At 40.0% G+C, this 25,605-nt stretch overlaps 1 protein-coding gene across 4 annotated transcripts in view; it reads left to right on the top strand.

Moving 5' to 3' along the window:
* The window catches only part of cntnap3 (contactin associated protein family member 3), a 221,017-nt gene that overhangs the window by 131,581 nt on the left and 63,831 nt on the right, over positions 1–25,605 (top strand). For all 4 annotated transcript variants that reach the window (XM_052458344.1, XM_052458342.1, XM_052458341.1 and 1 more), the window contains exons 14-16: positions 693–849; positions 2,516–2,643; positions 4,914–5,084. In XM_052458344.1, coding sequence (XP_052314304.1) covers positions 693–849; positions 2,516–2,643; positions 4,914–5,084 — 456 coding nt within the window. The remainder of the gene's footprint in view (positions 1–692; positions 850–2,515; positions 2,644–4,913; positions 5,085–25,605) is intronic.

The following is a 25,605-nucleotide window of genomic DNA, read 5'->3' as shown; positions in this document are numbered from 1 at the left end:
TCTTTTCTCTTTCAAGGCAGCACTCTGGAGTTTGGCCTGTTTTTTGGGGGAAAGTGGTGACTGAAACCATTCTCAATTAAGCACTCTCTCTCCTCTTGTTACAGTCTTTTTGTGGAACGTGTCTCTGGTATATGTCATTAGTGTCCTCATTGCAAATAGCACCAAATTGATCTTTAGGTTAAACACATCTTGTCTGATCTGTTTTTACATTTTTACCCAAACATCTCATGCCCTACATAGTAAATAAATGAACAGGAGTTTGGGAGTCTGTAGTAGTTTTGAACACACCCCTTTGTTAAGTTAACATTTTTCAGAGTAAATAACTCACGGACACTAGAGAAGCTTAACCAAGTTGAATTCTTCCCAAAGGGTCTGTACAGCTGTAATTCAGACACAGACATGGCTTCCCCTGTGGTGGTATTCATACCCCACTTTGGGTGGAGTCTCCTCCTTATCTCTAAACATTGCATCCTTCCTGCTAAGCAGGGAACTAAGTGATATGAGCCTTCAACAGTTTCTCCCCTTATCAGTACTGTCACTTGCAATTGTTTTCCCTGCACTCAGCCCCTCATTATGGCACCCCTCATGTCTCTTGTGTAACTAATGTTCCTATTCTCTGAGTATAACAATGTTCAAAGTTTACTCCAGAATCCGACACCTTCAAAGTGTGTGTGTCTATGTCTTTATCTCAGATGGATCTCCGTTCACCTGGTGGGTGGGTCGTACAGATGAGCCCCAGACGTACTGGGGTGGGGCGGTACCAGGGAGCCAACAGTGTGGCTGTGGTCTTCAGGGGAACTGCATCGACTCAGACCACTACTGCAACTGTGACGCTGACCGCAAAGAATGGTACAATACCATCACATTCTCTATATATTTCCCTCAATCTCTTTCTCTCACTCTATCTGCTCCCCTCTTTCTCTCTCTCTCTCTCTCTCTCTCTCTCTCTCTCTCTCTCTCTATATATATATATATATATATATATATATATCTCTGCTCCCCTCTTTCTCTCTCTATATATATATACCGTGGGGAGAACAGGTATTTGATACACTGAAGATTTTGCAGATTTTCCTACTTACAAAGCATGTAGAGGTCTGTAATATTTATCATAGGTACACTTCAACTGTGAGAGACGGAATCTAAAACAAAAATCCAGAAATCACATTGTATGATTTTTGAAGTAATTCATTTGAATTTTATTGCATGGCATAAGTATTTAATCACCTACCAACCAGAACGAATTCTACCACCCACTGTATCTGCTCTCCTCTTTCTCTCACTGTCTTTCTCTTTCTTTCTTTATAAAGAGTGGCAGGGTAGCCTAGTGGTTAGAGTGTTGGACTAGTAACCAGAAGGTTACAAGTTCAAACCCCTGAGCTGACAAGGTACAAATCTGTAATACTGCTCCTGAACAGGCAGTTAACCCACTGTTCCTAGGCCGTCATTGAAATTAAGAATTTGTTCTTAACTGACTTGCCTGTTTAAATAAAGGTTAAAAATCTCTCTCTAAATATACTTCTTCTTTCTTCCTCATCTTCTGAACACCAATCCCAACTATTCTTCAGCTCCTTTTTGTCCACCCTTCCCTATGTAATGTCTGGATCTCTGCCCCAACATGCTATAGTATACCATCTGTTGTACTCAACATTCTCTACAGACTGAGATTCACCTTTAAATGTTTTATCATATTCAGAAAGGGCCTTGTTCTCTCACCGGCATTTGTATTTGTTTTGATGACATTTTTATAGCCCCCACAACAGTAATAAGACTACAAGAACATAAACATCAGCTAGAGTAAACATAATCTGGATGGAGGTTGTTAAAATCGGCACAATTTTCTTTTCTATTTCCTGTTGTGATTCTTTGTGCCCTAGTGGTATTTGATTATGCAATAATCAGAACAGGAAGTAGCTGGCCAGAAGGAATGGTTATATTCTAGGAGTATGAGTCAAATGCCTACATCTCCAAAGATGCAGCAGAAGTATACTGTACTTACAACTCTATTGTATAAAAATAACATTCATCCTACATCTCTGTATGTGTATTTCTTACAACACCAGCAGTGCACAACTCCAGTTCTCGAAGGCTCCAATCCTGCTTCTCGCTTTCACTCTCTCTCATATTGATTGGCTATAGATTCCACACACCTGGTAGCCCAAGTAATCAACTTGCCATTGAAATGCAACAAATGGTGTATCCTGTTAGCTCTGGAGAACCGAAGCTATACACCTCCACCCTATACCATGTCTCTCATCGATAGCTATACATATTAGAGAGATTATCGAGAGGAACCAGACCAGCTGCCTGCTATTACTGTCACACTGTGAATCCAGACACAAAGACAACCTACCGTTACTGTGCTTCATAAACTAACCAAAAATCAAATACTCAGGATGGCTGTGAATTAGGATCAATTGAAGAAAGCAACATAGGCCAATACACACTGATTTTGATCTGGTCCTTTGTTCCTCTGTTGTTTTAATGCATCCCTCCTCTGTTTTATTTAACCCAGGGCGACTGACTCTGGTCTGCTCACCCATAAGGAGAATCTGCCGGTCAGATGGGTGGTTGTTGGGGATATACAGAGACCTGGATCAGAGGCAGCCTATAAAGTCGGACCACTCAAGTGTCATGGCGACAGTAAGTATCAAATTATGACATTGTAAAGATAGTCTCACACTCGATCTACATTCTTAGAAAAAAGTACTACTGTATCTAGAACCTAAATGGGTTATTCAGCTTATTCACCCTTTCCACAGAGGCTTCTATATGGAACCCAAAACGGTTCTACCTGAAACCAATGTGTACAGCCAAAGAACCCTTTGGAAGCCTTTGTATTCCCAAATATTTATTGGGTATTGTAGTGGCCAATCGGTTCAAATATGAATACAACCAAGAACTTTATGAAAATCAATATAGATTTTTAATACACCAGTATCATAAGCCGGAGCGATCCGCGGAACACACACCTTTTCCAGAGCCCTGGCTCCAGTATTTATCCACATATTGCATATGAGCCCATCCCACATGTAAATTACGTTACATTCCAATCCGTGCATCCTGCTTGTTCAGCCCAGTAACGCCCACATCTTCTTTCGGCCAGATTATAATGATGTCAAGACCCTTCCTTTGACCTAAAGATAATATACATCCCCCCTTCCTGTGGCCTGTGCTCATACCCTGTAATTAACCCCATGTGTCCCCTTTTTATGTGTCCTTTATCTCTAGTTTTAGTGTGTTCAGCTGCCCTGGTCGGCTTCTCTTCACATGGTTGTCTAAGATCAAACAGACTTGTGTTTCCCCTGTGATGTGATTGATGCCTGCAATCCATCAGTTGGTCATTTGGCTGACCCCCTCCCTTTTTCTATCCTTCTGATCTTTGTATATCCAGCTGGTCTAGGAGTGTTTCTCAGCTATCTCATACCCCCACGGCCTCCATCCGCTTCCTGCCCCACACAACAGACAATGCACTTTACCAGAACAGGAAATAAACCCATATGTGTATCTTTCTCTTGTGTTACCAAATCATGTATATAATCTGTCCCACATAACCAATTTCTCCCACAGTATCACCAAAGTTTTGGCACACAGTGCCTTACTCTGGGTTAGAAAGTAAGGATCAAGTCAATAAATCGTTCTACTAAATCAGTCCATTATTTCATCCATTACTGACCCTCCTTCAATAAACTGACTAGGTTTTACTGAGTACTGTGTGCTCACTTTGATATATCAGTCAATCTATCACTCCAGTATTTCTATATGGACATGGAGTATTTATAATGCACACAGGCTGTGATTCAAACAAATGCAGATAAATGACCTGAGCACTGTAGACGTTACAAGCTACTCCTACTCTGTGTCACTTTCTGACCTTAGTTCTTTGGTTATGTCTTTGTTTAGTTTGGTCAGGATGTGAGTTGGGTGGGTTGTTTATGTTCCTTTTTCTATGATTTGGGATTTCTGTGTTTGGCCTGGTATGGTTCTCAATCAGAGGCAGCTGTATATCATTGTCCCTGATTGAGAACCATACTTAGGTAGCCTGGTTTCACTTTTGAGTTGTGGGTGATTCTTTTCCGTGTTGGTGTTTGTGCCACACGGGACTGTTTAGTTTGTTTAGATTTTCGTTTCTTCTTTCACTTTGTTATTTTGTATTTTGTAGTGTTCAGTTTTACATACAGTATTAAAATGGACACTTACCACGCTGCAAATAGGTCCGATATCTCTTACTCCTCGTCGGAAGAAGACGAGCGTTACACTCTGAGTCCTCAGCACAGTAATTTCTTTTCCCATACCTGTTTGATGCTAATGCAACATTCTCTTCCTCTCCATCAATCATTATGTTAATCACTCTGATTATGCACATAACCTAATTATCTGTACCACATTAGCAGAATGGTTACAAAAACAATGTTCTCTCTTTTATGCACTTATGCTGATGGCGGTAGGTAGTTGTTAATCAGGCAATAATGAACCAAGAGTCCCAATCTCTTTTTTATTCCTAATTGCATCCTTGGTTACCTGAAATATTTATCTTAGTAAATTAGACATAAACGGGGGAAACAGAGGTGGAATATAATTAAGATGAATTAGAAGAAACAATTGGCCTGTTTATGTGCCTGACAGTCTCATCAACAGATCATTATTATCAACTGAGAACAAAACAAGTTGAGGACATATACTCTCGAAGCCACATCTTATTTTGTTCTCAGTCTATTTAGACCTTAGTTTACAATAAGCACCATTTTCTCAATCAGCACCTTGTTATGGTTGTCACACCTATGTGATTTGTGGTTGTCTTACTTACCTTAGCTGAATGCACTGACTAAGTCATTCTGGATAAGAGTAGGCTAAACGACCAAAATGTATGTACATGTAAATGGTAAATGTATTGATTTCCATAATTTCCTCAGAGAACTTCTGGAACGCAGCGTTCTTCAACAAAGAGACGTCATATCTGCACTTCCCCACGTTCCACGGAGAGCTGAGTGCAGACATCTCCTTCCTGTTCAAAACCACCGCTGCTTCAGGAGTCTTCCTGGAAAACCTGGGCATCAAAGACTTCATACGGGTGGAACTCAGCTGTAAGTAGAATGGATGAAGTCGGCTGTAATAGAGTGGATGAGCTCAGCTATAAGTAGAGTGGATGAAGTCAGCTGTTATAGGGTGGATGATATCAGCTGTAATAGGGTGGATGATATCAGCTGTAATAGGGTGGATGATATCAGCTGTAATTAGAGTGGATGAAGTGAGTTGTAATAGAATGGATGAAGTTGGCTGTAATAGAGTGGATGAGCTCAGCTATAAGTAGAGTGGATGAAGTCAGCTGTAATAGGGTGGATGATATCAGCTGTAATGAGTTGTAATAGAATGGATGAAGTTGGCTGTAATAGATGGATGAGCTCAGCTGTGGATGAAGTCAGCTGTAATAGGGTGGATGATATCAGCTGTAATAGGGTGGATGATATCAGCTGTAATAGGGTGGATGATATCAGCTGTAATAGGGTGGATGAAGTCAACTGTAATAGGGTGGATTAAGTCAACTGTAATAGGGTGGATTAAGTCAACTGTAATAGGGTGGATGAAGTAAGCTGAAATAGAGTGGATGAAAATCTCCATCTTTTACACCAATTGACTGCACATAATAACATGTTCGGCAGGTCTTGTTCAGTTTCTGCCATCAAAATAATATAACCAGCATGTACAAATGTACTTGGCATTTCATCATCATATCTTACTCCAATATTTAACTGTTTAATTTATTTTGCCAAATAATTTATAAACAAAGCAAACAAAGTCTGTGATGATCTGTACGATATTCATTATCACACATACAAGCAATTGTTACTTTGTAAGATGACATTTCCCATCAACCCCTGTCTTAAACAAACTATAGGCTGAAATATTCCTATTTACAAAATCAAAAGCTTTCTGGAAATCAGTGAAACATGCTAAAGTAGGCTTCTCTTTGTGTAATCTATTTTTGATTATGGTACAGACCGAGAAGATATGATCTATACAGGCTCCAGATTTACGAAATACATTTTGTTCATACGCCTATTGTTGAGGATGAATGAATATAATTTATAGACCGAACTTGTTAAAATATGCCTCTATCGTTCAGTGGTACTCTCAGGTAATTTTTTGAAGATTTGGGAATGGGATTCACTATAGACTTATACCAAGTTGATGGTAGTATACTGTGCTCAAAACTAATTTGGAGCAAATCATATAGGATGTAAATTAATTTATAGTATTTTAAAGCTTTACAGCTTAATCACCTTAACTTTTTGATACCTGAGAACAAACTACCAAACCCCTTTAAGTACCTGTGTAACATCAGAGTTCAGCCCCCTCTAGCTCTTCCCTGACTTCCATTATAATTTTCTTATGTAGTTTTTGTCCTACCTTGTTTATTTTCCCTCCAAAACAGTTGAGGATTTCTTGTCTGTATCTCCTCGTGGCGTAATAACTGCCTTCTCTGATATCTCAGTTTGAATAGGTGCAGTCTTTTATCGAACACATGCCGTTTATTCTAAAACTCCTTCCTACACAGTTCTCTTGTATTCCTATCTTTACACTGTAAATATAAGTACATTCTAGACCATAGGTCCCTTAACTAATCATTCCAACAAGCCTTATTCAGCTTGTAAAATGTCCTGGGCTTGGCAGTGTATTTCTATTTTCATAATTGTTTTCCCATTTCAGAATATATGACATCAAAACATTTTTCATACCACACATCTAAATCAAATGTTGTTTCTTGGCATCTTTGCAGAGTGCCACCAGAGCTCTACATGCCATTTCAGGACACAGAAAGTAATTTGGCACATTTGTTTTCTTAAATTTAGGCCAATGTGGGGTATGTACAGTATATTTTCATGCACAGTTATATTTGGTTGAGAAAGTTTGTGGCCAACAGAAAAGATCATAAATAAAAGGGAATTATCAGGAAGTGTACATTTTTCTCCAATTTAGTTAAAACATCCACAGTCTTCCAACATTATCCACAGTCTTCCACCACTTGTTTAGAGGGTAACACCTTAAAATCCAAACAAGTTTCTAGAGAGTTGTGGAGGTAACTATAAAGTCCACCACAGCTTTTCCTTTGCCAGATATGGATGTAAAGTTATCTCTTAACGGGATTATCCTTCCATTAATTATATACATTTTAGAGTCCTGAAGGAATTCTAATAGGGTTTCCACGATGATTAACAGAGTCATCCAAAGCAACACTCGATGAAATATCATCAATATCATGTACAGTTGAAGTCAGAAGTTTACATACACCTTAGCCAAATACATTTGAACTCAGTATTTCACAATTCCTGACATTTAATCCTATTAAAAATGCCCTGTCTTAGGTCAGTTAGGATCACCACTTTATTGTAAGAATGTGAAATGTCAGAATAATAGAGAGAATGATTTATTTCATTTTTTATTTCTTTCATCACATTCCCAGTGGGTCAGAAGTTTACATACACTCAATTAGTATTTGGTAGCATTGCCTTTAACTTGTTTAACTTGGGTCAAACATTTTGGGTAGCCTTCCACAAGCTTCCCACAATAAGTTGGGTGAATTTTGGCCCAGTCCTCCTGACAGAGCTGGTGTAACTGAGTCAGGTTTGTAGGCCTCCTTGCTCACACACGTTTTTTCAGGTCTGCCCACAAATGTTCTATAGGATTGAGGTCAGGGCTTTGTGATGGCCACTCTAATACCTTGACTTTGTTGTCCTTAAGCCATTTTGCCACAACTTTGGAAGTATGCTTGGGGTCATTGTTCATTTGGAAAACCCATTTGCGACCAATCTTTAATTTCCTGACTGATATCTTGAAATGTTGCTTTCATATATCCACGTAATTTTCCTCCCTCATGATTGATGCCATCTATTTTGTGAAGTGCACCAGTCCCTCCTGCAGCAAAGCACCCCCACAACATGATGCTGCCACCCCCGTGCTTCACGGTTGGGGGTGTTCTTCGGCTTGCAAGCCTCCCCCTTTTTCCTCCAACCGTAACGATGGTCATTAATGGCCAAACAGTTTTATTTTTGTTTCATCAGACAAGAGGACATTTCTCCAAAATGTACGATATCTGTCCCTATGTGCAGTTGCAAAATGTCGTCTGGCTTTCTTATGGTGGTTTTGGAGCAGTGGCTTCTTCCTTGTTGAGCGGCCTTTCAGGTTATATTGATATAGGACTCGTTTTACTGTGGATATAGATACTTTTGTACCTGTTTCCTCCAGCACCTTCACAAGGTCCTTTGCTGTTCTGGGATTGATTTGCACTTTTTGTACCAGAGTACGTTCATCTCTAGGAGACAGATCGCGTCTCCTTCCTGAGTGGTACGACGGCTGCGTGGTCCCATGGTGTTTATACTTGGGTACTATTGTTTGTACACATGAACGTGGTACCTTCAGGCATTTGGAAATTGCTCCCAAGGATGAACCAGACTTGTGGAGGTCTACACTTTTTTTAAACTTCCGACTTCAACTGTATATAGTCATGTAAGATTTTGACGTTTGTGTTCCAGTATATAATATAACAAATTGATATTACGGTTTCAATAAATACGTTTTAAATCATTCAAATGTATTTATAAAGCCCTTTTTACATCAGCTGATGTCACAAAGTGCTGTACAGAGACCCAGCCTAAATCCCCGAACAGCAAGCAATGCAGATGTAGAAGCATGATAGCTAGGAAAAACTCCCGAGAAAGGCAGGAACCTAGGAAGAAACCTAGAGAGGAACCAGGCTCTGAGGGGTGGCCAGTCCTCTTCTGGCTGTCCCCTGTGGAGATTATTACAGTACATGGCCAAGATGTTCAAATGTTCATAGATGACCAGCAGGGTCAAATAATAATAATGACAGTGGTTGTAGAGGGTGCACCTCAGGAATAAATTTCAGTTGGCTTTTGTCAATTGGCTTTTCATTCAGAGTTAGAGACAGCAGGTGCAGTAGAGAGAGAGAGTCAAAAACTGCAGGTTCGGGATAAGGTAGCATGTCCGGTGAACAGGTCAGGGTTCCATAGCCGCCGGCAGAACAGTTGAAACTGGAGCAGTAGCACGACCAGGTGGACTGGGAACAGCAATGAGTCATCAGGCCAGGTAGTCCTGAGGCATGGTCCTAGGTCTCATGTCCTCTGAGAGAAGATGGAGAGAAAAGAGAGAGAGAGAGAAAGAGTTGGAGGGAGCATACTTAAATTCACCCAGGATACCGGATAAGACTCCACATATAACAGACTCCAGCATAAATACTGGAGGCTGAGACAGGAGGGGTCAGGAGACACTGTGGCCCTGTCCGACGATACCCCCGGATAGGGCTAACCAGGCAGGATATAACCCCACCCACTTTTCCAAAGCACAGCCCCCACACCATTACAGTGATATCTTCAAACCACCAACTTACTACCCAGAGACAAGGCCAAGTATAGCCCACGAATATCTCCTCCACCGTACAAACCTGAGGGGGGCGCCAACCCGGACAGGAAGATCACGTCAGTGACTCAACTCACTCAAGTGATGCACCCCTCCTAGATTCAGCATGGGAGAGCACCAGTAAGCCAGTGACTCAGCCCCCGGGTAGCCGGAATGTAGAGCATTGCGGTAGTCTAATCTAGAAGTGACAAAAGAATGGATACATTTTTCTGCATCATTTTTGGACAAAGTTTCAGATTTTTGCCATGTCACGTAGATGGAAAAAAGCTGTCCTTGAAACAGACTTGATACGTTTGTCAAAAGAAAGATCAGGGTCCAGAGTAACGCCGAGGTCCTTCACAGTTTTATTTGAGACAACTGCACAACCATCAAGATTAATTGTCAGATCCAACAGAAGATTTCTTTGTTTCTTGGGACCTAGAACTAGCATCTCTGTTTTGTCAGAGTTTAAAAGTCAAAGCAATGCCACCATCCACTTCCTTATGTCTGAAACACAGGCTTCCAGGGAGGGCAATTTTGGGGCTTTACCATGTTTCATCGAAATGTACAGCTATGTGTCATCCACATAGCAGTTAACATTATGTTTCCGAATGACATCACCAAGAAGTAAAATATATAGTGTAAACAACAGTGATCCTAAAACAAAACCTTGAGGAACACAAATGTACAGTTTATTTGTCAAAGGACAAACCATCCACAGAGACAAACTGATGTCTTTCCAACAGATAAGATCTAAACCAGGCCAGAACTTGTCCGTGTAGACCAATTTGGAATTACAATCTCTTCAAAAGAATGTGGATGATCGATGTTATCAAAAGCAGCACCAAGGTCTAGGAGCAGGAGGACAGATGCAGAGCCTTGGTCTGACTCCATTAACCTTTCTAGGGCAGGCGATCTGCTAGCAGAACCCCTCCACAACATTCCACTGAAAAGGCAGCGCGCAAAATTCAAAAATATTTTTTGAAATATGTAACTTTCACACATTAACAAGTCCAACACAGCAAATGAAAGATAAACATCTTGTTAATCTACCCATCGTGTCCGATTTAAAAAATGCTTTACAGCGAAAGCAACATATGATTGTTAGGTCATAGCCAAGTGAAAAAAACACACAGCCTTATTTCCAGCCAAAGAGAGGAGTCTGTTGCGGTTTTCTTCCGTCGAAGGAGAGTCGGACCAAAATGCAGCGTGGTTAGTTCGATACATCTTTAATGAAGAAAAAAACACGAACAATACAAAAACAACAAACGGAATGTGAAAACCTATACAGCCTATCTGGTGACAACTAACACAGAGACAGAAACAATCACCCACGAAACACTCAAATAATATGGCTGCCTAAATATGGTTCCCAATCAGAGACAACGATAATCATCTGCCTCTGATTAAGAACCGCCTCAGGCAACCATAGACTTTCCTAGACAACCCTACTCAGCCACAATCCCAATACCTACTAAAACCCCAATACAAATACACACCACAAAATAAACCCATGTCACACCCTGGCCTGACCAAATAAATAAATAAAACACAAAATACTAAGACCAAGGCGTGACAGAGTCACAAAAAGCAGAAATATAGATCAAGTTAATCACTAACCTTTGATCTTCATCAGATGACACTCATAGGACATCATGTTACATAATACATAATACATGCATGTTTTGTTCGATAATGTGCATATTTATATCCAAAAATCTCAGTTTACATTGGCGCATTATGTGCAGTAATGTTTTGATTCCAATACATCCGGTGATTTTGCAGAAATACTCATAATAACATTGATAAAAGATACAATTGTTATTCACATAATTAAAGATAGACTTCTCCTTAACCTGTTACCCCCTACTTTTTCGAACATTCTGTTAAAAATCGCGCAACATTTCAGCGCCCTGCTACTCATGCCAGGAATATAGTATATGCATATGATTAGTATGTGTGGATAGAAAGCACTCAGCCGTTTATAAAACTGGTTAAATCACGGCTGTGACTATAACAGAACGTGCGTTTCATCGAAAAGTGCAGGAAAATCTGATCACTGAAAATGGAAAAATATATCCATGCGCCACTTCAACCGATTGATAAAGGTGATCCACATTAAATGGGGCCGACATTTGCAATACCTACAGCTTCCACACGATGTCAACAGTCTTGTCATTTGCCTAGGCTTTGTTTCTTGGTCAAACGAACAAAAGACAGCCCATTTCTTCAGGTCTCCGACCGGATATTTTGGTTGAGATTTACCCGGACATTATTTCCAGACGTACAGCTATAGAATATACATCGCCTCGTGATCAATTTGATCGCTTATTAACGTTTACTAATACCTAAAGTTGCATTACAAAAGTATTTTGAAGTGTTTTGTGAAAGTTTATCATCGACTTTTTAATTTAAAAAATGACGTTACGTTATAAAACGCTATTTTTTCGTTGATCACACAGTCTTCATAGATCGATATCTAGGCTATATATGGACCGATTTAATTTTAAAAAAGACCCAATAGTGATTATGGGACATCTAGGAGTGCCAACAAAGAAGATGGTCAAAGGTAATGAATGTTTTATATTTTATTTGTGCGTTTTGTGTAGCGCCGACTATGCTAAATTTTGTTTACGTCCCCTGCGGGTCTTTTGGGGTGTTACATGCTATCAGATAATAGCTTCTCATGCTTTCGCAAAAGGATTTTAAAAATCTGACTTGTTGCCTGGATTCACAACGAGTGTAGCTTTAATTCAATCCCTGCATGTGTATTTTAATGAACGTTTGAGTTTTAACGAGTGCTATTAGCATTTAGCGTAGTGCATTTGCATTTCCAGATGTCTAGATGGGACGCCTGCGTGTCAGGTAGGAGCAAGAGGTTAATGCAACCGCTGTTCAGATTTCAAATAAACTTTATGGGAAAACATAATCTGAGAACGGCTCTCAGAACCCAAAACAGCCAGAGGAATATCCACAATTTTGGAGTCAACAGAAGTTAGAAACAACACCATAAATGTTCACTTACCTTTGATGATCTTTATCAGAAGGCACTCCCAGGAATCCCAGTTCGACAATAAATGACTGATGTGTTCCATAAAGTCCATAATTTTTGTCCAAATAGCCACTTGTTGTTCGTGTGTTCAGCCCAGTAATCCATCTTCATGAGGCGCAGGCACTTCGTCCAGACAAAAAGTTCTGTTATAGTCCTTTAGAAACATGTCAAACGATGTATGGAATCAATCTTTAGGATGTTTTTAACAGTAAACATCAATAATGTTCCAACCGGAGAATTCCTTTGTCTGAAGAAATGCACTGGAATGAGAGGTAACTCTGTCGGGAGCGAACGTCATGAGACCAAGGCACTCTGCCAGATCACTGCCTCAAAGGTCTCATGAGCCCCTCCTTTATAGTAGAATCCTCTTTCAAGTTTCTAAAGACGGTTGACATCTAGTGGAAGCCGTAGGAAGTGCAACTTTATCCATATCTCAATGTGTATTCGGTAGGCCAAGCTTTGAAAAACTACAAACCTTAGATGTCCCACTTCCTGGTTGGATTTTTCTCAGGTTTTCGCCTGCCATATGAGTTCTGTTATACTCACAGGCATCATTCAAAAGGTTTTCGAAAATTCAGAGTGTTTTCTATCCAATACTAATAATAATATGCATATATTAGCATCCGGGGCAGAGTAGGAGGAAGTTCACTCTTGGCACGCTATTCATCCAAAAGTGAAAATGCTGCCCCCTATCCCAATTAAAAGGTCCTTTACCACATTCACGAGTGCAGTCTCAGTGCTATGATATGGTTTAAAACCAGACTGAAGTGTTTCATATACATTGTTTGTCTTCAGGAAGGCAGTGAGTTGCTGCGCAACAGCTTTTACATTTTTTTTGTTGAGCGGAATGGGAGATTCAATGCAGGCCAATAGTTTTTCAAATATTTTCTGGGTCAAGGTTTGGCTTTTTCAAGAGAGGCTTTATTACTGACACTTTTAGTGAGTTTGGTACACATTCGGAGGATAGGGAGCCGTTTATTATGTTCAACATAGGAGGGCCAAGCACAGGAAGCATCTCTTTCAGTAGATTAGTTGGAATAGGCTCCAGTTTGCAGCTTGAAGGTTTAGAGGCCATGACTATTTTCATCAATGTGTCAAGAGATACATTATTAAAAAACTTGAGTGTCTCCCTTGATCCTAGGTCCTGGCAGTGTTGTGCAGACTCAAGACGACTGAGCTTGGGAGAAATAGGCAGATTTAAACTCTTGCAGCTCCCCCCCAATTTCCGCCTGAAGACATACCCAAATCTAACAGCCTGTAGCTCAGGCACAGATCCAAGGATATGCATATTCTTGGTACCATTTGAAAGAAAACAGGAGAATAACACACAATAGATCTGGTTTAGATCATCTTTAAAATGAATAAGATAAAACAAACATTCAGATAGGATGATGGTGACAATTTCAGTGAAAAATATAAGAGGGCAGTAGTACTTGTGCAAAGTTTCATAATGATAACCTCCAAAATGAGTGTGCTACATGACATTTATCATGAAGTCACCCAGGTGTCCCACACAAGTCGCCCAAATGTGGCCAAATTGGTGAAGGTATAAATTTTGAAACAAATAACTATATACAAAATACCTAAATGGTATTCTAACACACCCCCCCCAAAAAATTAGAAAAATAAATGAAAAATGTTTTTTTTTAAATGGGAATAAAATAATTAAAAATATGAAAATATATATATATATATATATACATTTACAAAATAACATAACTATTTCCACACTTTCAATATTTGAAAGACCCTCAGTCCTCTATCAAATCAAATCAATTTATATAGCCCCAGCCTAAAACCCCAAACAGCAAGCAATGCAGGTGTAGAAGCACGGTGGCTAGGAAAAACTCCCTAGAGAGGCAAAAACCTAGGAAGAAACCTAGAGAGGAACCAGGCTATGAGGGGTGGCCAGTCCTCTTCTGGCTGTGCCGGGTGGAGATCACAGTGGTTGTAGAGGGTGCAACAGGACAGCACCTCAAGAGTAAAAATGAACAGTTTAGGGTTCCATAGCCGCAGGCAGAACAGTTGAAACTGGAACAGCGGCAAGGCCAGGTGGACTGGGGACAGCAAGGAGTCATCATGCCAGGTAGTCCTGACGCATGGTGCTAGGGCTCAGGTCCTCCGAGAGAGAGAAAGAGAGAATTAGAGAGAGCATACTTAAATTCACACAGGACTCCGGATAAGACTCCCATTCGGAGTCAGTGTCACTGTGAAAGAAAATGTTCAGTTAGAATAGTTTCACATATGAGCCCTGTATCAACAGGTATAATAAACAGATATACAGTGCCTTGCGAAAGTATTCGGCCCCCTTGAACTTTTCGACCTTTTGCCACATTTCAGGCTTCAAACATAAAGATATAAAACTGTATTTTTTTGTGAAGAATCAACAACAAGTGGGACACAATCATGAAGTGGAACGACATTTATTAGATATTTCAACCCTAACTTTTTTAACAAATCAAAACCTGAAAAATTGGGCGTGCAAAATTATTCAGCCCCCTTAAGTTAATACTTTGTAGCGCCACCTTTTGCTGCGATTACAGCTGTAAGTCGCTTGGGGTATGTCTCTATCAGTTTTGCACATCGAGAGACTGACATTTTTTCCCATTCCTCCTTGCAAAACAGCTTGAGCTCAGTGAGGTTGGATGGAGAGCATTTGTGAACAGCAGTTTTCAGTTCATTCCACAGATTCTCGATTGGATTCAGGTCTGGACTTTGACTTGGCCATTCTAACACCTGGATATGTTTATTTTTGAACCATTCCATTGTAGATTTTGCTTTATGTTTTGGATCATTGTCTTGTTGGAAGACAAATCTCCGTCCCAGTCTCAGGTCTTTTGCAGACTCCATCAGGTTTTCTTCCAGAATGGTCCTGTATTTGGCTCCATCCATCTTCCCATCAATTTTAACCATCTTCCCTGTCCCTGCTGAAGAAAAGCAGGCCCAAACCATGATGCTGCCACCACCATGTTTGACAGTGGGGATGGTGTGTTCAGGTTGATGAGCTGTGTTGCTTTTACGCCAAACATAACGTTTTGCATTGTTGCCAAAAAGTTCAATTTTGGTTTCATGTGACTAGAGCACCTTCTTCCACATGTTTGGTGTGTCTCCCAGGTGGCTTGTGGCAAACTTTAAATGACACTTTTTTATGGATATCTTTAAGAAATGGCTTTCTTCTTGCCACTCTTCCATAAAGGCCAGATTTGTGCAATATACGACTGATTGTTGTCCTATGGACAGAGTCTCCCACCTCAGCTGTAGATCTCTGCAGTTCATCCAGAGTGATCATGGGCCTCTTGGCTGCATCTCTGATCAGTCTTCTCCTTGTATGAGCTGAAAGTTTAGAGGGACGGCCAGGTCTTGGTAGATTTGCAGTGGTCTGATACTCCTTCCACTTCAATATTATCGCTTGCACAGTGCTCCTTGGGATGTTTAAAGCTTGGGAAATCTTTTTGTATCCAAATCCGGCTTTAAACTTCTTCACAACAGTCTCGGACCTGCCTGGTGTGTTCCTTGTTCTTCATGATGCTCTCTGCGCTTTTAACGGACCTCTGAGACTATCACAGTGCAGGTGCATTTATACAGAGACTTGATTACACACAGGTGGATTGTATTTATCATCATTAGTCATTTAGGTCAACATTGGATCATTCAGAGATCCTCACTGAACTTCTGGAGAGAGTTTGCTGCACTGAAAGTAAAGGGGCTGAATAATTTTGCACGCCCAATTTTTCAGTTTTTGATTTGTTAAAAAAGTTTGAAATATCCAATAAATGTCGTTCCACTTCCTGATTGTGTCCCACTTGTTGATTCTTCACAAAAAAATACAGTTTTATATCTTTATGTTTGAAGCCTGAAATGTGGCAAAAGGTCGCAAAGTTCAAGGGGGCCGAATACTTTCGCAAGGCACTGTATATAGAGAGTTGAAGGTTGAATAAATTATTATATTATTATTATTATTATTATTATTATATTATTATAATATATTATTATATTATATTATTACCTGCTAGATCTACTGTCTCTTTTATATTATGACATTTCAGCTAGATCTACTGTCTCTATTATATTATGACAGACCAGCTAGATATACTGTCTTTATTATATTACAACAGACCAGCTGTATCTACTGTCTCCATTTCACTTTGGCCATTGATGTGGTCCTGCCCTGTCCTCAACAGCCTCAAATAGGCTACTTGTGGGTTGGGGTGGGGCGGCAGACAAACGCACCTCACATTTCATGACATTAAATGTTTATATTTTTCTTCTAAAAGAAATACAAAATCACAAATAATATTTTATATTATTAATTTCAAACAAGGGCATTAGCATGATAAGAACTTACCAGTCCAAAATGATGTCCTCTCCCGTTCAAAAAATATTCCTCCACAATCGCTAAATGAAGCATCCTACAACAATCTCTGTCTCACCTTTCCAATCAATTTATTCTAAAGTTGTGTGTACATCTGTATATCTAGACTTGACTTAGTCGCCATAATGATTATATATAAACAGCTGAATCTGCACGTTCACCAAACAATGCAATGCGTAATGTGTTTCTCCTTCCGGTATGAAAATTCAATAGCGCATAACTCTCCTTACGCTGGAGCTTACTACATGGGTTGGTCTTGCAACACATAAACATGGCGTATTGCCGTTTAGCTCAGCTCATTGGCTATCTACCCAGATAGATTTCAAGACGATCAATGGTCATTGGGTTAAAAGACAGTCAATCAACGAAACAGTGGGCAAATCATTGGTGCACAATGATGTCATTACTTGTTGTCTTCAAATCGGTTTCTTTCAGTCAATACGTTCCGCGAAATGGCCCATCAGGTTTGATTGTGTTACAAACAAACCAGTTGATTGCATTGAAACCAAACATGACTGGAAAAGTCACGTTCTGTGTGGGTGATTTACCTGGAATGTGTCGTCAAATGGAATGAGACGGAATTCACTACACAAGCGGTTCACAAAATGTTTCTTGTTAGGCTAAAAAATGGATTTTATCAGACAAAAGATAATTCATTGTGTAACAATGAGCATTGGAATTGCAAACAGATGAAGAACGTCAAAGGTAAACTATTTATTTTATTGCAGTTTGTGATTTTGTTGCGCCTGTGCTGGTTGAAATAGTTTTTTATGGGGCTCTATGCTCAGATAATCGCATTGTATTCTTTCGCAGTAAATCCCTTTTTTGAATCTGACAACGCAGTTGGATTAACAAGATTCTAGGCTTTCAATACATGTGAGACACTTGTATTTTCATGAATGTTTAATATGCCTATTTATGTAGCGATCACCGTATGTTGTGGAATTTCAGCCTGCTAGCGGGTTCCGTGCGCAGGGAGGTTAAAGAGGATAATTTGCTTTCTAATGCTCATGATCTTTTCGTCAAAGAAGTTCATGATTTTATCACTGCTGAGCTGAAAGCCATCCTCTCTTGAGGAATGCTGCTTTTTAGTTAGCTTTGCGACAGTATCAAAAATACATTTCGGATTGTTCTTATTCTCCTCAATTAAAAGTAGGATTACCGAGCAGCAGTGAGGGAGGGCTCTTTGATATTGCACGGTATTTTCTTTCCAAGCTAGTTGGAAATTTTCTGGGAGCTGGCTTCAGGGATCAGGTATTTTCTGTATAGTTTAGTTACTTATGACAAATGTTTTTAGTTTTTATGGGTTCAACTGCATCTAGGGTTTTACACAAGGTTTAATTTAGTTCCTCAGTTAGGTTGCTAACCAATGTGTGTACACTGACATCCTTGGGTAGGTGGAAGGAATTAGAGGTCGACCGATTAATCGGAATGGCCGGATTAATTCGAGCGATTTCAAGTTTTCATAACAATCGGAAATCTGTATTTTTGGGCGCCGATTTAAAATAAAAACAAACCAAAAATAATAACGTATTTTTTTATACCTTTATTTAACCCGGCATGTCAGTTAAGAACACATTCTTATTTTCAATGACGGCCTAGGAACAGTGGGTTAACTGCCTTGTTTATTGGCAGAACGACAGATTTTCACCTTGTCAGCTCGGGGATCCAATCTTGCAACCTTACAGTTAACTAGTCCAACGCAATAACGACCTGCCTCTCTCTCGTTGTACTCCACAAGGAGACTGCCTATTACGCGAATGCAGTAAGCCAAAGTAAGTTGCTAGCTAGCATTAAACTTATCTTATAAAAAACATAATCAATCATAATCACTAGTTAACTACACATGGTTGATGATATTACTAGATATTATCTAGCGTGTCCTGCGTTGCATATAATCTGACTGAGCATACAAGCATACACGTATCTGACTGAGCGGTGGTAGGCAGAAGCAGGCGCGTAAACATGAATTAAAACAGCACTTTGTGCGTTTTGCCAGCAGCGTGCGTTTTGCCAGTGCTGTTTACGACTTCAAGCCTATCAACTCCCGAGATGTAACCGAAGTGAAATGGCTAGCTAGTTAGCGCACGCTAACTAGAGGGATGGAAGCTATACTGTTACACTGGCAATACTAAAGTGCCTATAAGAACATCCAATAGTCAAAGGTTAATGAAATACAAATGGTATAGAGGGAAATAGTCCTATAATTCCTATAATAACTTCATCCTAAAACTTCTTACCTGGGAATATTGAAGACTCATGTTAAAAGGAACCACCAGCTTTCATATGTCCTCATGTTCTGAGCAAGGAACTGAAACGTTAGCTTTCTTACATAGCACATATTGCACTTTTACTTTCTTTTCCAAGACTTTGTTTTTTGCATGATTTAAACCAAATTGAACATGTTTCATTATTTACTTGATGCTAAATTTATTTTATTGATGTATTATATTAAGTTAAAATAAGTGTTCATTCAGTATTGTTGTAATTGTCATTATTACAAAACATTTTTTAAATCGGACGATTAATCGGTATCTGCTTTTTTGGTCCTCCAATAATCGGTATCGGCGTTGAAAAATCATAATCGGTCGACCTCTAGAAGGAATGGCACTTGCTTGTTTTATATATATATCATTATACACTACCGGTCCAAAAAATTTAGAACACCTAATCATTCAAGGGTTTTTCTTTATTTTTTACATAGTAGATTAATAGTGAAGACATCAAAACTATGAAATAACACATATGGAATCATAAAATGTATTTTGTATTTGAGATTCTTCAAATAGCCACACTTTGCCTTGATGACAGCTTTGCACACTCTTGGCATTCTCTCACCCAGCTTCACCTGGAATGCTTTTCCAACATTCTTAAAGGATTTCCCACATATGCTTTTTGGTTATTGCATGATTCCATATGTGTTATAACATAGTTTTGAAGTCTTCACTATTATTCTACAATGTAATAGTAAAACTAAAGAAAACCATTGAATGAAAAGGTGTTCTAAAACTTTTGACCGGTAGTGTATATGGGGCAATTTAGCTATTAATCTAGCGACGAGCAATACCGTATCCGGGAGCGTAATCATAGCCTCAAGCACATTACCATAACGCAACGTTTCCTATTCATGAAAATCGCAAATGAAATGAAATAAATATATTCAAACACAAGCTTAGCCTTTTGTTAACAACACTGTCATCACAGATTTACAAAATATGCGTTACAGCCAACGCTAGACAAGCATTTGTGTAAGTTTAGCATGGCATAATGCTATGCCAGGCTGTGCTGGCAGCAGGCAAATTTTCACAAAAATAAGAAAAGCAACCAAATTAAATAATTTACCTTTGAAGAACTTCAGATGCTTTCACTCAGGAGACTCACAGTTAGATAGCAAATGTTCCTTTTTTGCAAAAAATATTATTTGTGTAGGAGAAATCGCTCCGTTTTGTTCATCACTTTTGGCTAAGAAAAAAAAACGAAAATTCATTCACTACAACGCAAAACTTTTTTCCAAATTAACTCCATAATATCGACAGAAACATGGCAAACGTTGTTTAGAATCATCCTCAAGGTGTTTTTCACATATCTATTCGATGATAAATCCTTCGTGGCAGTTGGGTTTCTCCTCAGTAGCAAACAGAAAAGTACTTGCAGCTGGAGATTACGCAATAATTGCAACGGAGGACACCAAGCGACCACCTGGTAAATATAGTCTCTTTAGGGTCAATCTTCCAATGATATGCCTACAAATACTTCACAATGCTGCAGACACCTTGTGGAAAAGGTAAGCTGACTCCTTTGAAAAGGTAAGCTCCTCCACAGCCATATAAGGAGTCATTGCCATGAGGCGGTTTTAAAAAATGCGGCACTTCCTGATTGTATTTTTATCTGGGTTTTTTCTGTAACATCAGTTCTGTGGCACTCACAGACAATGTCTTTGCAGTTTTGGAAACGTCAGAGTGTTTTCTTTCCAAAGCTGTCAATTATATGCATAGTCGAGCATCTTGTCGTGACAAAATATCTTGTTTAAAACGGGAACGTTTTTCATCCAAAAATTAAAAGAGTGCCCCCTATATCAAAGAACTTAAGATTTGTTATCTGTAATGGTTATGATAAATTAGGCATATCTGTTGGCATATAGATAAATTCACACATATTATTTTTACAGTGCTGGCCTTTCAAAACAAATCATGCTATTAAAAAATGTCAAATGCTCATCCCTACTCAGACAGGGCCCCATGCGTGCATGTGCGTGTGCGTGTGCGTGTGCGTGTGCGTGTGTGTGTGTGTGTGTGTGTTATAAGAGACAGGAGGGGGGAATCTGTGCACTGAATACTAAAGAAATAAGAACAGATGATCAGCATTTTCTTTTTGCTGCTTGAACAGAGAAGTGTTCGCTGACTCTACCCTCAGCTTTGTGTGTGTGTGTGTGTGGTGCATCAAGCTCTTCCCATGTCTAATACTTCTTATTGTCATTATTTGGAACACTACTCCTCTTACACTGTTTAAGCTAGATAAATCATTCAAACTTTAAAACGTGCAGTGGTCAGGACCAGAGTGCTTGATACAACTTTTTTATATATTTTATTCCTATGCTTTTTGTCCTTTTTTTTTGTACATCTTCATTGTCTTTCATGGGATTTCCTCGACGTTCTAAAGGTCCCATTGTGACATCAACTCCCATTCCCTGTGAACAATGCAAAATTTGAGACGAATCAGCTACTTTGACCACTTTCCCAAGCAGTTAGACAAAATGTATAGGAAGGTCCTCTATGTCTCTGATAATCAAATCTGTACAAAAATAACACATACGAATCAAAATATTGCGGTTTTATCGCATCATTTTCTCTATCTTTTTATAAATAACTGATATTTTTACCGATTTCCCAACAAATTAGACAAAAAGTTAGAGCGTATGAAATGTTCCTTTTATTATCTGCTATTCAAATCAGAACAACAATATCTGCTTCTAATTTAACGATACAGCTGTTTAAGTAACCGCATTAACATTTTTTTACCCCCAAACCTTTTACAAACAACTGCAATTTTGACCACTTTTCCAGCACTTTAGACATCAATTTAAAGGGTATGAAATCATGGTCTACTTCTCTGGTATTCCACTTTCTAAAATCACTGACAGGTGGCACTATTGACTGATGGAATCAATATGTGTCTTTATATTTATTTATTTTATTTTAAAAGAATATCTAAATAATTTTCATACAGGGATGGACCAGGAAATCTGGTCACAATGCGGACACAGTGGAGTATGAGTATGAGACACATTTTAATACCATGTGTAGACATATTTCGGGAAAATGTGGGCAGAGTCAGAATGTGGTATACTATGAAGCAAGCTAAATCTACTCAGGATATTATACAGCTAGCCAGCTTCAGTTAGGTTCATATTCCAGGTCAGGCTTCATCCATACTAAGATGGTAGATATTACTCATCCACTGAACTCTTTTTAATTTTTTTAATTTGACCTTTATTTAAAGGTCAGTTAAGAACAAATTATTATTTTCAATGACGGCCTAGGAACAGTGGGTTAACTGCCTGTTCAAGGGCAGAACGACAGATTTGTACCTTGTCAGCTCGGGGATTTGAACTTGGAACCTTTCGGTTACTAGTCCAATGCTCTAACCTGCCGCCCCCCTGCCGCCCCACTGAACTCTTAATTGAGAGAATGCTGAAACATCAATACATGGGCACATTTTCATTTGTGTCGAAATCTAAATTAAAGAAGAGTTAAGAAGTAGGCTTTGAGAAGTGACGTTTTTATTTTATTACTGCATGAGCACCTTTTTCCCACTCCTATCACTCCTGAACAGGTTGTTGTGGAAGATGGCTGCTGTTTCATTGGCTCTTAACCAACCGTGCCATTTTGTTTGTTTTTTCGCATTGTTTGTAACTCATTTTGTACATCATGTTGCTGCTACCATCTCTTATGACTTCAAAGAGCTTCTGGACATCATAACAGCGATTATTCACCTCAAATTGGACAAAGAATTTGTTAGACTCTGGTTAGACATGGGGCGGGGGCCTATGTATATTTGTAAACAACAGCTGGTGCACGATATCTAAGGAAGTCTCAATGTTTTGCTAGCACAGACTGGAATATATTCCGGGATTCTGCCAATGGCATTGAGGAGTACACCACATCAGTCACTGGCTTCATCAATAAGTGCATCGGTGAAGTCGTCCCCACAGTGACTGTACGTACATACCCCAACCAGAAGCCATGGATTACAGGCAACATTCGCAGCGAGCTAAAGGGTAGAGCTGCCGCTTTCAAGGAGCAGGACTCTAACCCCGAAGCTTATAAGAAATCCCGCTATGCCCTCCGACGAACCTTTAAACAGGCAAAGCGTCAATACAGGACTAAGATCGAATTGTACTACACCGGCTCCGACGCTCGCCGGATGTAGCAGGCTTGCAAACCATTACTGACTACAAAGAGAAGCACAGCTGAGAGCTGCCCAGTGACATGAGCCTACTAGATAACTTCCATGCTCACTTCGAGGCAAGTAACACTGAAACATGCATGAGAGCATCAGCTTTTCCGGATGACAGTGTGATCATGCTCTATGCAGCCGATGTGAGTAAGACCTTTAACCTCTTACTCCTACCCGACACGCAGGCGTCCCATCTAGACATCTGGAAATGCAAATGCGCTACGCTAAATGCTAATAGCACTCGTTAAAACTCAAACGTTCATTAAAATACACATGCAGGGTACTGAATTAAAGCTACACTCATTGTGAATCCAGCCAACAAGTCAGATTTTTAAAATGCTTTTCGGCGAAAGCATGAGAAGCTATTATCTGATAGCATGTAACACCCCAAAAGACCCGCAGGGGACGTAAACAAAATAATTAGCATAGTCGGCGCTACACAAAACGTACAAATAAAATCTAAAACATTCATTACCTTTGACAATCTTCTTTGTTGGCACTCCTAGATGTCCCATAAACATCACTATTGGGTCTTTTTTTCGTTTAAATCGGTCCATATATAGCCTAGAAATCGATCTATGAAGACTGTGTGATCAAGGAAAAAAACATTGTTTTTTAACGCAACGTAATTTTTTTAAATTAAAAAAGTCGACGATAAACTTTCACAAAACACTTCGATATACTTTTGTAATGCAACTTTAGGTATTAGTAAAAGTTAATAATCGATCAAATTGATCACGAGGCGATGTATATTCTATAGCTGTACGTCTGGAAATAATGTCCGGGTAAATCTCAACCAAAATATCCGGTCGGAGACCGGAAGAAATGTGCTGCCTTGTGTCCGTTTGACCAAGAAACAAATCGTAGGCAAAGGACAAGACTGTTGACATCGTGTGGAAGCTGTAGGTATTGCAACCTCAGCCCCATTTAATGTGGTTCCCATTCAACAACACTTTCAAGTGGCGCATGGATATATTTTCCCATTTTCAGTGATCAGATTTTCCTGCGCTTTTCGATGAAACGCACGTTCTGTTATAGTCACAGCCGTGAATTAACCAGTTTTATAAACGTCTGAGTGTTTTCTATCCATACATACTACTCATATGCATATACTATATTTCTGGCATGAGGAGCAGGGCGCTGAAATGTTGCGTGATTTTTAACAGAATGTTCGAAAAAGTAGGGGGTAGGAGTAACAGGTTAAACAGATCAACATTCACAAGGCCGCATGGCCAGGCAGATTACCAGGACGTGTACTCTGAGCATACGCTGACCAACTGGCAAGTGTCTTCACTGACAGTTTCAACCTCTCCCTGTCTGAGTCTGTAATACCAACATGTTTCAAGTAGAACACCATGGTCCCTGTGCCCAAGAACACTAAGTTAACCTGCCGAAATGACTACAGACCCCTGGCACGCATGCCTGTAGCCATGAAATTAAACACCATAGTGCCCTCAACGCTCATCACTAAGCTAAGGACCCTGGGTCTAAACACCTCCCCCTGCAACTGTATCCTGGACTTCCTGATGGGCCGTCCCCCAGTGGTAAGGGTAGGTAACAACACATCTGCCATGCTGATCCTCTACTCAGGGGCTCCTCAGGGGTGCGTGCTCAGTCCCCTCCTGTACTCCCTGTTCACCCATGACTGCACAGCCAGGCACGGCTCCAACACCATCATTATGTTTGCCGATGACACAAGTGGTAGGCCTGATCACCAACAATGATGAGACAGCCTATACGGAGTAGGTCAGAGACCTGACCATGTGGTGCAAGGACAACAACCTCTCCCTCAATGTGATCAAGACAAAGGAGATAATTGTGGACTACAGGAAAAGGAGGACCGAGCACGTCCCCATTCTCATCGACGTTGCTGTAGTGGAGCAGGTTGAGAGCTTCAAGTTCCTTGGTGTTCACATCGCCAACAAACTAACATGGTCCAAGCGCAACAAAGCCAGTCATGAAGAGGGCACAACAAAACCTATTTCCCCTCAGGAGACTGAAAAGATTTGGCATGGGTACTCAGATACTCAAAAGTTTCTACAGCTGCACCATCGAGAGCATGGTTGCATCACTGCCTGGTATGGCACCTGCTCGGCCTCCGATGGCAAGGCACTACAGAGGGTAGTGCGCAGTACATCAGCTGGGCCGAGCTTCCTGCCATCCAGGACCTCTATACCAGGCGGTGTCAGAGGAAGGCCCTAAAAACTGTCAAAGACTCCAGCCACCCTAGTCATAGACTGTTCTCTTTGCTATTGCATGGCAAGCGGTACCGGAGCGCCATGTCTAGGTCCAAGAGGCTTCTAAACAGCTT

Source organism: Oncorhynchus keta, chromosome 12, assembly GCF_023373465.1.
Source record: "Oncorhynchus keta strain PuntledgeMale-10-30-2019 chromosome 12, Oket_V2, whole genome shotgun sequence".
Lineage (NCBI taxonomy): Eukaryota > Metazoa > Chordata > Actinopteri > Salmoniformes > Salmonidae > Oncorhynchus > Oncorhynchus keta.
The sequence above is the reverse complement of the archived record's forward strand: the minus strand, read 5'-3'. Positions and strand labels throughout refer to the sequence as shown.